This window comes from Malurus melanocephalus, unplaced genomic scaffold (assembly GCF_030028575.1).
Source record: "Malurus melanocephalus ecotype Western Australia unplaced genomic scaffold, MMel_1.1 scaffold_249, whole genome shotgun sequence".
In the NCBI taxonomy this organism is placed as follows: Eukaryota; Metazoa; Chordata; class Aves; order Passeriformes; family Maluridae; genus Malurus; species Malurus melanocephalus.
Genome location: NW_026623481.1, coordinates 911,705 through 924,620, shown reverse-complemented (window position 1 = coordinate 924,620; position 12,916 = coordinate 911,705). Strand labels below are relative to the sequence as shown.

Sequence of the window (12,916 nt, the reverse complement as noted above, 5' to 3'; positions counted from 1 at the left end):
GCTGACTAAAGTTTTAATGAAAAATGTTCTGAAGCGAGAAAAGTTATCTATTGTCAGACTTCCCCTTCTCCCTGTGTGAGGTAATAGTATTTCTCAGCACTTTGCTGCTGAATACAATGCCTGAAGGAGAAAGAAACTTTCAAAATTCATGCAGAAATACAGATTGAGTATTTTTAAGTGCAATTTATGGCTGTATCCACAGCCCCCAGCAGAGAGCAAGGATGGGAACACCTTGGCTCTGGATGTGCTCTGCCAAACTGAGGGCGTGACTGACAGTCAGTACTGCAAGGGGAGGGTTGGGGTGCAAAATTAATTTTGCTGGGCTAAATTCCAGACTTAATGAAGATCTTTTGGGTTCCTCTGTGATGGYAGGGATGCTTGCTTAGCACTAAGGTGTCTTGCAGACAGATGTGAACATTTCCAGAGGCCACATCTGGGTGCAKCAAATGCTTCAAAGGGAAGGCAATGAAATAGCCCAACTTAAGGAATATGCGGAAAGTTCAGCTGTAATAATAGCTGAAGAGGGAGGCAGGAAAAATGCAGATCTGTTGGAAGACAACCCTTAATTTGGGGATGTATTTGAAATTGTATGAAATCCCGTGAACTCCAGCTGACTCAGTGCTGTTACCGTGCTGGGAACTGCCTTGTTTCCCTGCATTGCCATTTTCTCAAGAAAACACTGAAGGAAAAGGTTGGAAAAGCTGGTTCTTTGTGGAGCTGGCCATTAGCTGTGCCTTAATTTGAATGTGCTGGCACAGGTAGAACTGAGTGCTGCAGGGGCTCAGGCTGAACCACCACAGCCGTAATGTGTTCACAGAAGTTTTCAGAGATTGGGGAAGTCTGAGCAGGAAACCTGAACTTCTGAATTGTTACTAATCCCTTCTGAAAAATGGATGGCACACAGCAAAATGATGCATTGAGTCCACAGTTTCTTGCTTATTTGCAACTTAAAAATGAATTGTAGCACAAACTTAGTGTGTGTTTAAAGGAAGRTTTAAAAGAAGGCTTTGATAAGGCAATAACAGTGACAATTGTCATAACAATGCCATAACCCTCACTTGTAGCTTCTGCAGTTGTGCACTTTGGAACATGCTGCTTTACTAGAAACTCTTCTTATTGCAGTAATTTCATAGCAGTGATTGTGGCAGATGTAAAAATAACTGGGTTGTAATCTCAGAGCTTTTCTTTAAACCCTAATTTAATTGTGGCAAGTGTTGTTCTATCATCAGCCAAAATGGCCCTTGATTTTAAGGAGGGGCAAAGTTTGTCAGTGTTGTTCAGTCATTTGGGACTTAGACTTAGCTGCCCAAGCATGGAACAAGGAAAGAGAAGGAGGTTTCCCCAACAAAGGGTTTGGGAACAATAATACTCAGAATAGGCTGGGGACATGAATGTGAGAATTGTCGATGTCATTGTTCTGTATTGCACTGTGAGGCCCTTCTTTAGSAGGGTAAAATGAAACTTTGTAAAGAAATGAAGGGAATCTTGTAGCATATGGGTGTTTCAGTTTAGGGACAAACATTTCCTTTAGGTGTATTTGCAGGTACCTCTTGGGCAGTTCCTTCTCAGGGTATTTGCCCAATTGTTTTAAGTTGCTGGGTGTGAGCTTAATGAAATTGAAAGCACAGATGGTATCACTGGAGAAAAATAGCCACTTTTTCTCTAATGGGACATTTTGTCAGACACCTTTTTGTTGGGGAGGATGTGGGATTTAGTTTCTCTGTATATGATACTTTCTATGATGTATGAACAAGTTCATTGGAAAGCAAATTTGAATACACTGTGTACAGCTTGTAACTTAAGCTTGGAAACTGAGAATGATGCATGATGCGTTTCATTACTACCTGTGGAGCATACAGATGTCAAGTGTTTTCTTTGTTTCTTCTTGTTTGGAAATGTTGAAGTTAAAATACATCCTTGCTATAATGCTATCAAGCATGGAGTGCTGGATTCATTTAAAACACTTCTGGAAAACAAATTTTAATTGGGGGGAGATGACTGGRGGAGAATGGTCTAAACTTGTGTGCATCCCCAATATTCCCTGGACTCTGCACAGTGTACGCCTTTGTTAAAAATAAATGGAAGTGTGAGAGAACTTAGGAATTTTAGGTCACGATTCTTACATAACAGACTTCTTGTTTCCCACCTTGCTGCCATATATGGAAAAAACAGCTATCAGATACCAATAGTGGGAATACAGTTTCTTTTTCTAAAAAAATCTTCCAGACTTTCTTGGTCAAGAGCTGCAGTAATGCTGCTACAAGAATTGCAGTCTCAAAAAAAACCAAACCAAAGGGCAGAAAAATCAGATTCATGAAATCATTTAGGTTGAAAAAGACTTTTAAGATCATCCAGTCTAACATTAACCCAGCACTGCCAAGCCTGTTGTAAGATGAAGGGCTGTGCAAAATGACTTTTCTTAAATCATAGAATGGTTTTTAGGTTGGAAGGCACCTTAAAGGTCAGCTCATTTCAATAYCATGGGCAGGGACAGGGACTCCTGTCAAAGTGTGAACAACCTTGACCTGCATGTAGAAGGACAAATATGCAGTATTGTTTTGTAAAATGGAAATCTAACAGGCTTACTTCCCAGTCTTCTTCCCTGCTTGAATAATGGCCACAGATGCAATGTTGACCATATCTGTGCTGCTGTACAAACCTTTTATGGCATGTCTGTCCCCACAGTAAAGGTGATGTAAGCATTTATTAGATGGTAAACTATAAAAATTGTTGCAAGCACATGAAAATGGTAAATTCTGTATTGCTATCAGCCTTTCCATAACGAAATCCTAATCTGAATCCTATTAACAAACCTCCACTACTGTTTTTTTTTGTAATAAAAGATGCTACCATGCATGTTAGAGCAAAYATSTCTCTGTGTCTGAWACTTGGAGGTACACAAAGTAGGTTTATTTTCACAGGCAGTGTGTAGRCAGCAAGTTAAACTTCCCCCTGAAACCAGTGTTTCAGAGCTCTAGGAAGRTGAAATCAGCTCAATTCTGGAACTGTTTCCTTGATGCCAACGTCCAAAAAGCACAGAACCCCAGAGGAGTGGATGTTTTAGGGCTTCTGTACCCAGTGTGGAAGAGTGCCTTTATGGAGGCAGTCAATATAATGAAACATCAGGCCTTCACTGCTGGGAAGTGGCACTAAATGTCCCCTATTCCCTTCTAAACTGCAAAGCCAGCTAAGGGTTAGGAACTTCCCCTCAATTAACATGTCCTGTATGACCACGGTTSAGTTGTGTCTATTTAGCAAGTCATTAACTGTTACCACAAACTACTGTTCTTTTATCGTAGCTTTGAGGAAGCAGAAGCCACAGCTTTGCTGTTCTTGTTCTGAACTGGCTGCTGAAAAGGAAACCAGCCGCTGGCTTTAATAAAAAATATTTCACACAAACCAGAATAAGGCAATGGTAATGTTTTGTCATGTTGAAGGCACTATTTAAAAAAAAACAACAAAAAACAGTCATCATTGAATAGATCAACTTTGTGTCAAATGTTTTTTCTAGATTCTCTTGATTTATACATGATCTGTATGAAAATGGATGTACAACAGTTACTTTGGTACCGTCTGTGCCAGGAAGAACACTCAGCACCCTTATAGACCACACCACATCTTTGGAAATGAAAATATGCAGCAATGCAACTGAAATATAGTTTATCCTACTTCTTACTAGTTAAGTTTCCTATTTAAACTCTTCCCACAGTAGCACTGCCTCATCTCCATGCTAAAGGGAAGAGGAAGTGAGGCTGTTCATGATTTCCACCAGATAGAGCTACTCACTGGTTCCACAGCAGCTCTGTGCATGTAGCAGTCCTCATCAGAACAGCCTGTCTAGAGCTATGAGGAGAAATGCATTTAGACCTTGATTTCCCCACGTGTATCAACATTCCTATTTCAGATCAGAGTTCTGCCACTGTGCCTCATCAGCATTTATAGTTCTGATCACCAAAGTCTTGGTGGTGACGTTGCCACCTGACTTCAGGGGGATTCACAGAGGAACTGAGAGCACATTGGCCACACACTGTGTGACAACTGCTTGGGGGAAGGAGGAGAACAAAGTGGAGAAACTACTGTCCTAATCAGTTTTAGCTTCTAGAAAAAAACCCCAAAACTCACAGGTAGAGGACAGTMCAGTCTGGTCTTACTGTTCCTGCCAGAAAGGTAAACTCAGTCAAGCCTTTCCAAACACAAATAATGCTGAACATCTCCCAGTAATTCCACCCTTTTGAGCATCCCACTGTATAAGCAGAATTACCAGAAGCTAACAAAACTCTCTGCAATGCAGGAATTTAAGCGTCCTCCCTTTTACAGCACATGTAAGCCTGGGTTCTACCCTGCAACACATTYGCTTTGTAGTTACTCATTAACCTGACCTCTTGGTGCATGTAATTAATTAATTTAAATCTGGCAGGATGACAAAGTGACTCTGTTCAGTTCTGCTACTGCTCTAGAATATCAACAGGCTAAAATCCAGTACCCTATCAGTAACAGCACAGATTTTTTCAATGGTATGAGCCTCTTTCAAATTCAGWTTAATTCAAGGCTAATCATTAGTAAGTAATAATTACTAGTTCAAGGAAAAAAAAAAGAAAAAAGCAGAACTGGTTAGGTTTTGGATTGTGTTTTTAATCAGTACAACAGAAGCCCCCAAGAGAAAGACATACATTGCTAAAACTTCCACACATTTCTAAAGCTCGAGTTTATTTTTTCCAATGGGCAGTTCAAAGTAACTCTTCCCTCCAAAGYCCCTGCTCCCTTCCTGCTTTGGATCACTAAAAGGCTGTTGCTGACACCAAATTGCAATGAAGCKGTGAAAGAGAAACCACATTACTACCTCCATCACTTTATTTTTTAAAACTATCAAACTTGTAGGAAAAGGACTTGGTAATTGTAGTTCTCTTTTTGGGGTAGCAATACCAATTTAACTTCACTGAATGATAAGACACCATTTAAGGCTTTCTCAATCATTTTTTTTTTTTTTTAGAGCAGGTTACTAGATGACCATTAACAAAAAATTAAGAGTTTTAATTAAGAAAACAGTTAGCTCTGGTCTTCCTCAGGAATTTGCATCTATGTACCTAAAACACTAGAGAATTTTTTTCAAGATAAGATCTGTTAACATCTTCCTTTTAATTTCCAGGCTTTAAAATAAGAGTTTGGAATCCCTGCTTGATGACTTACACATCAAACTTTGAATTGTAGCTTTTTAGCACAACAGCCTTCAAAAGACAATTATGAGCTATTACACAGGGCAGAAACACCTTTATCTCAAAAACACATTCAGTAGAGTTTACTCCTGAGAAACTTTCCACAGGGTTTAGGAGCAGTAATTTTACACCTACAGCCCATGAAAATGGGTAATTCAAGGATTTTCAGGTTAAACTGACTTTCTTGAGATAAGGCACTAGTGCCATCCCAACTGGACTTGTGGATCTAATGCACGTACAGACACATGTCCAGAAAAGTCAGAGCTACCTGCCCTGTGGGTTATAAGTGCTGGACCACATAGTTTATTGCTCCAAATAGAAGAGAGATGCACCAATTCTTTCATTACTGTTTTCTATTTTCTTTCTCAGAAWTTTCTAGTCACATTGCTGACTTAGGGTAGAAACGAAAGTCTTGGATCTTCTCTCTCCCAAATTTAAGGACAAGCCAGAACACATTCTCCAAATAAAACTATCTCATAACTCTCAATAAAGCTTTTCTTTCCCATACAGGTGCAAGAACACTAGAAGTAGTCAATATTAATTTAATACAAAAAAGCAATTATCATTTACAAATATTAAAATTCACTTAGTCTATCCTGGCTAGTCACACTCTGGAGTCTCATTCTGAAAATGTTCAGAGCCTTGAAAGAAAAAATAAGCATCCTTATTTTGTTAAGCATCTCTTCCAGTAAAAAGCCACCTGTTCACTATTTCGTTATGAAAATATTTTTATAGGACACTAGTCACACAAACAAATCAGCAGGGTCTGGCTGTACAGTATTTTACACAGATAAAGTGCATCAAACAAAGAATGCCATCCAGTGCAAATTGAAACTGTTTTCCTGAAATTGCAGTTTAGGAAGCGAGGMTCCTCTCCCTCTGCGCTATCCAATCAAAGGATCATCGTCATCGCTCTGTAACTGGAGCCGGGCAAAGGGCCGGGAGGGAGCCACTCTGTTCTTGGACATGATGATGATGCAGGTGAAAGTGCTCAGCACCATGAAAACCCCGATGACGATCCCGATGGCTTCRGGGACGCTGATGCACCACTGGTCAGCCAGCAGGCACTTGGTGTTGGCGAAGGTGCCGTTGTGGGGGCGCGGGGCGAGCCCCAGGACGTGGCACATCATGGGGTARATGTCCACGTTGTCCACGGTGCTGTGGCTGTAGCCGCGCCGGAAGGCCGGACCGCGGGCGGCCAGGAACGGGTGCATGCTGGGCAGGGCGTTGTCATAGCCGTGGTCCCCCACTGCAGCGGGGCAGAGCACACAGTTACTGTCACAGCCTCTGCCTGTGGAGCCAGTGCTGCTCTCCCCATCTCTCCCCACCCCAAAAACGTGTTTGAACCAAAGGCTGATGCACCAACAAAAGCAGCTGTTGGATCAAGCACAGAAAGAAGCCAGAGTTCCTTCCCCCTTCCCCAGACCCCACAAGTCTGTTCCCATACTGGTCTTCAGCCATGGTTCTCCATCCCATTAATCTCTTTTCCTTTCAGTGCTTAACATTTACAGCTTTCCCCTTCCTGTTCCTCATGCCAAAGTTGCAAGTGAGGTTGCCACTCCACAATGAGTCAAATTTTTACTTCTGAAATTTTGGAAAGTCATCTCTCCCTTACACAGCAGACACTTTAATAACTTACTAAAAATCAGGCACCTTTCTCTTGGTAGTGTTCTGAGCATATTAAATACCCTCAAATCATGCTTATCAGATTAAGTACTTCAGCTGAAGGGACACCCAAAGGGTCAAAAACAAAAGACAAAGGATCATTGTGCCTCTGGAAGGCACACAGCAAAACCTTTGTGGCTATAAGGTCAGGAGTACTTGGACATCTGGTAGGTTTTAAGATGGAATATAAACAGCTAAAAAGCATCCATTGTCAAATTTCCTAACAGCATTCCTGAAAAACCTGTCCAAGGTACCAGAAACTTTTCACAGCACACACTGTGCAATATTTGAGTGACTGGATTTAAGTCCATTATTTAGTAACAACTGATGAGTTTCCCCAAGAACTGTTTCCTTGGGTGCTTCCCTGAAGCTTCTGATGCAAAATGTCCAGATTCCAATGGATTAGGTCACACTCACATCTTCACTGAGCTTTTGCTAGYCCTTTTTAATGTTTTCCACCATTCTGTTTGTTACCATATCCTGCTTGTTTTCACACCTGCTTCTTGATTTTTTCCCCGCCTTTTATTACTTGTTTGTTTTGAACAGAGCTACTCCAAGTCCCCTCTCCRATGAAGTTCCCAATTTTTCGCCTCTGAAGCAGGACCCTCGTGTGTGGAGTTACTGGCACACTTGGTGGTCACTGTGCTGCCACTTTGTGGCAATAAAACTTAAACAGGCTTTTAGGCTAAAAGCTCCCCTGCCYGATTCTGGGAAGCCTACACTAATAAATTATTTGAAAAGTGGTTCATTTCAACTGATACAATGCTGTTTCTCATAAATATACACTTACTGTTGTTAGGTACATGAAATTGAATCTGAACAGAAAAAAGAATTCTGATTATAGAACACCTGTGCTACATGTTTGTCAATATGAAGATAATTGTAGCAAATCCATGGGGAAATTAAAATATAAACACATTCTGTATTAAAAGTCAGTACTTTCGTACAAATATGGAAAAATCCTGAACTTAAATCTGCAAAGGGCAGACAGTAAGATCAGAAAAACTGGGTGAAACCAGGATTTTACACCACTCAACACCATGTCTCTAACAGCAGTCGTACAGGGAAATATCCAGGAGGGATGTCCCTGGCCTACCAAACAGCCTGAGCTGTTGACTGCTCAGAAACTTCCCAGAAGTTGATACCTTTGTATTTAATTTGTATTGATGGATTTTCCTACCAAGAATCTGTCCAATCACTTTCTGAACACACACTTACACASCCTTCATCTGCAACCAGAATTACAGGTTGGATTGTCCCACTGTTACAAGAAGGAAATCCATCCAGAATTTCTTCTTCAAGATATACTTTCATGTGACTGTTTCCTTGTTAAAGTAAATTATGCATGCCCCTTGTCTGCCAAAAAAAATCCCTGCATGTGGAACACAGGGAAATATATATGTATATTTGTGTGTATATATGCATGTAATTTGACATTCATAGCATCTAGCAGGAAGAAAGTGCACACTTTTAGCAAGGCACTGAGAAGGAACATCTGAGTTTTGTCTTTCAAACATGCTGGTGTGTTCCTACTATTTTTAGTATTTCCTGCCATTTATTTTCATATCCTAGTACATGCACTGTAATAGTCAATGTTGTGTGCTGTGTGCTTCAATTTATGCACCCTTACATATCTATTTTATATACATTAAAAAGTTAACCCACACTCTAGGGAAGGCTTCAGACAGACTGCTAACCTGCATAAGATAACTCAGACTATTAAGCTGAACATGACAAAGTGTTTCAGCCAACAGAATATCCCCCATTTCCCCCTCATCTGTTACAACACTCCAGGCTCGGGCTGAAAAGGTTCTAGAAAATGCTGCACTATTCCTAAACCTGCMCAGTGCCAGGACTCCCCTTGCTAAATGAGAACCATCCTGCAGCTGGCTGGCACCAAAACAAGGCAGTTTAGCCACACAAACCACAGAGAACACCAAGGAGGAACACACACTTACACTTGGAAAGGGACTCGTTCTGTACAATTGTCCAGCCTTCGTCTGCAACCAGAATTATGGGTTGGATTCTCTTGTGATGGCGATAATGGAATCTGTCTGGAATTTCTTCTTTYAGATATACCTTCATGTGACTGTTGCAATTTTTCAGTAAGTTATAAACATCTTCTTTGTCTGYCAAGGAAAAAACTGCATGTGAAACACCAGGAAATTAACTCCTGTTTACTACAATTAATTTCCATTAAACCTAAGATCCATTATTTCAAAACAATTATTTTTTTTTAAAAATACAGAAAAATATTTTTTCATGTCCCTTATGAAATGCTACATGTCAAGGTGAATTTCAAAATTTACTTTCATTTTAAATCAGACACCTCCCAGATGTGGTTTTGGACCTGCAACTAAACTTGCCATCTGAGCTTGAAAGGCAAAATTCAAGCAGAGAAATCGAGAGAAAGCAATCACCCCCTCAAGTAGTCAATATTTGATCCAATGCAGTAAATATATTTTTTTACTACAGTATAAATCACTTTGTTCATTAGTCTGTCCACAGAGAGGCTAGCAGTGTCATGATTGCACACATGCCTGTTGGGGACTACTCCAAGATACAAAAATAGAATTCACAATAGGAAATCTTAAGTTTCACTCTCAAAAACAGAGTGAAAAAGTGATCAAAGTTGGGACTAGATTCTTACTTGTAAATTTACACAATGTCATTTTTTTATTCTGAGTAAACACATGTGTTTATTTCATGCTCACAGCTGCACAGACAAAGTGAGCAACAAGAGAGTGGTGTGCCTATCTACTTTCTCAACCAGCTGTACCAGGATCATCCTTATCAGCCAAAACAATTTGACAAGAAACTCTCCTTGTCCCACTGATGGCCAAAACTAACTTGTAAATAAACCAAAATTCTTTAGCTTATTCATTATGTCTGAGTTCTGCAATATGAACTCCATGGGTTTTGGAAAAAGATTAAAACAGTCTAGCATACTGTGTACTTTTAAGAGGCAAGATAAACAAGATTTAATTCTCAGTGTATGACTTAAAAAATAACCAAACACAAACATACTCTGCCTTGGCAGCACTGCAGCAACCGGAGTCTTGTCTATCAGGGTGTAGTTATTGCGCCCAAGGCACTCATCCAGGACAATCAGCTTCTCTGCAGAGCAGGAGGCCATTCCATGGTCACTCGTTATTATGACATTRAGAGTGTCCCACAAACGTGAAGCCTTCAGTTTATTCATAAGGAAACCAACATGTTTATCCACTTCTTCCAGCACTCTGCGCATGTTCTTGGTGTCATCTGGGCCGTACTTGTGCCCGCTTGCATCTGGTTCTTCCCAGTAGAGCACAGCAAAATTGACCACTGGGTCAGAGCTGTTCAGCCATGCAACAATTCTCTCCACTCTCTCCTCAAACTTCACTGAAAAGTTGTACTTCATAAAGAAATGAGGGGTYGTGTTGTTGATTTTTACATCACTACCGGGCCACATTGCAGCAGCACTTGCTCCCTTTCCCTGCTGTTGATTTGTCACCCAAATTGGAACTGCATCATCCCACCAGAAGGGATCTGAATCGTTGAACTGTGAAAACTTTTTCTGGGCATCCGCATCGTACATGTCATTAGCCACAATGCCATGGCTTTCYTCATATAAACCCGTCACTATGGTGTAATGGTTTGGGAAAGTTTTGGTGATAAAAGCATTTTTGACTTCTTTTACAAGCACACCATCCTCAATGAATTCCTGAAGATGAGGAAGTTTGTAGGTTTTCAAGTARTCAGCCCTGAAGCCATCAAAGGACACGAGGAGCAGCCTGGGTACCGAGTTACCAGATGAGCAAGCACAACAGACAAGTATTCCAGCAAAAAGTAACATCAACATTGAGCTCATTGTGGAGATTTTGAAGTATTTCCAGCAGGTAATTAGATGCACCTGAAAAATTTAAAGACAAGGCACGTAACCAAAACAAATCTACTTTGACCAGTTTAACTAGCTATACATTATATACATTTTCTTTCCAGGGGGCAATTCCAAAACCACCAGGCTAAACACCCACTACAGTCAACTGGATTTCCCTACTGACTTCAGAGTTTCTCACACAGGGTCAGAGTTCTCCATACATTAAAACAACTGAGCAACGAGATTTTCTCCACTGCAGACTAAATGAAAGGAAGAATTGTTTTCTTTTCATCAGTTATTCCATTGTTCTGCATGTCGTGTTACAATTTGACATTCCAAGACAGACGATCACAATTTTTCCTCATGTTCAAGCACAGGAATTTGAACAACTCCAGACTCGCATTTCAGAGTTCTCTGCAGCTCTAAATCCTTATTACACATCACTGTTCAGGTCAGAAGTTTGTTTCCTACTATAATTGTCATTTTTTTCTTTTTCAGTTTCCACCCTTTAGAGTTGTTGGAAGACTTTTAAGCCTTTTAAGATTCCCATTTATTCATTGCTTATTCTATACAAAAAACTATCAGGAGTAACTTCCACTTTCCTTCTAAGCTGCTGCACATCTATCATAACAGTATTTAAACCTGTCCTTTATGTACCATATTTTTCTCTCTTAAAAAAAAAWWAAMTAGCTATGAGGTAAGTATTTCTCACCAAGGAATTTATGACTAYGAGCGCCAGGTATGATTTGTAAGCTTCCCCCCCCTCTCTTAATGTATTATGCGTGACTCAAGCACTTTGTTCAGGTGACAGAATTATTTTGTCAGTCTTTAAGAAAGAGGAAGTGAAGGTCCAGGTTTCTCAAAACCTCCTGCGATGTTGCTAGACAGTGTATTTACTTCTCAAGAAGAGCCCCATTCCAGTAAATTTTTCCTTTCTCTCACACACAGTGATTCTAGTACGAGCAGCAGCTGTCTTCCCAATATTTTTAACATCAMCCCTTTCCTTAAAACTACGAGTTTATTTTAAAAGTGTAAGGAGCTTTAATGTAAGCTGGAGCTTTAGCAGCGAGGGGAATTCAAAGCACGGGAAAGCATCCCCCCGACCTCTGACAGTTAAAATGTCTTCAGAAGATATAAAAGTTACAAGAAAGGATTGTCAAAAACTGCATTAAAGCATCTGTTAGCACAGAGGACTTGGAGAACACAGCTCTTTTAAAGAAAAAAAAAAAAAGGAGAAAAGAAATGAGAAGAGCCATGCAGCAGCGAATCGCCCGTTCGATGCTGTCAGGTGCTTTAAAAAGCACAACCAGAGTTTTCCACAGCGCAGCAAGACGCAAACCCGGAGCGTTCGCTTCGAAATGCTCCAAAGCTGCTCAGCACTGGTGTTTTTATACACAAATGGCGTGTACTAACCAAAAATTAACTCTACCTCAGGCAAAACCAGCGAACAACCCAGCTGAGAAATGCCACCAGCACTAGCCCACCTACTCCCGAACCTCCCGACCGAGTTAYCAGGCTCGGTCAGAACGGAGATTATTCTGCCTGCAAAGCGCACAGATAGCCGGCACCATCGACCCACCGGGCGCTCCTGGTCGGTTTCCCCCGCGCCTGCCCCTGACCCGCACTCGGACCGGGCTCACCGTCCCCACAGCCTTCCGCCGCAGGACACCCCTGTCCCCGCCCGGGCCACACCGTGAGGTCCCGCTCCGGCTCCGCTCGGGCCGGGACGCGCGGACGGCACCGGAGGTGACCGGAGGTGACCAGGGGCAGCGGGGCGGGTGGGGGCTCAGCGCCTGCGCACCCTCGGCCCGCGCAGCCCCAACCGACACTGACGGGCCTGGGGGGGGCCGCGGGAGCTCGTCGGTGCGCGCGGCCTCCGCCCGCTGCGATTGGCTGCGGGCCCGCTGGCGGGAGATCCGATTGGCTGCAGCGCGGGGGGCGTGGCGCTGAGGGAAACGGCGGGGGTGGGGGCGGGAAGTGAGGGGCGGGCGCTGAGGGGAGTCCGGGGGGCCATGGGGGTCATCGGGCGGCCGTGGGGGTCATGAGGAGGACGCGCGGGAAATGGCGAATTTCCAGTGCAACAGAGTCGATTAGATGGAAAAGAGACCGACTCCGGCCTGTGACCGATCGCCACATTGTTAACTAGACCATGTCCCTCAGTGCCACGTCCGGTCTTTCC

General features: G+C 42.1%; 1 protein-coding gene across 2 annotated transcripts; it reads right to left on the bottom strand.

Annotated features, from left to right (window-relative positions):
• Positions 1 to 4,583: 4,583 nt before the first annotated feature.
• ENPP4 (ectonucleotide pyrophosphatase/phosphodiesterase 4) lies at positions 4,584 to 12,574 on the bottom strand. 2 transcript variants are annotated; one of them, XM_057375449.1, is made up of 4 exons: positions 12,317 to 12,574; positions 9,906 to 10,770; positions 8,837 to 9,007; positions 4,584 to 6,462 (listed from the first exon to the last, which is right to left on the bottom strand). In XM_057375449.1, exons 2-4 carry the CDS (start codon positions 10,726 to 10,728, stop codon positions 6,098 to 6,100), a joined length of 1,359 nt encoding a protein of 452 aa, XP_057231432.1. In that variant the 5' UTR covers positions 10,729 to 10,770; positions 12,317 to 12,574; the 3' UTR covers positions 4,584 to 6,097. The 2 variants fall into 2 exon arrangements, with proteins under 2 accessions (XP_057231432.1, XP_057231433.1); XM_057375450.1 differs by having other exon boundaries at positions 12,378 to 12,574.
• Positions 12,575 to 12,916: the final 342 nt, after the last annotated feature.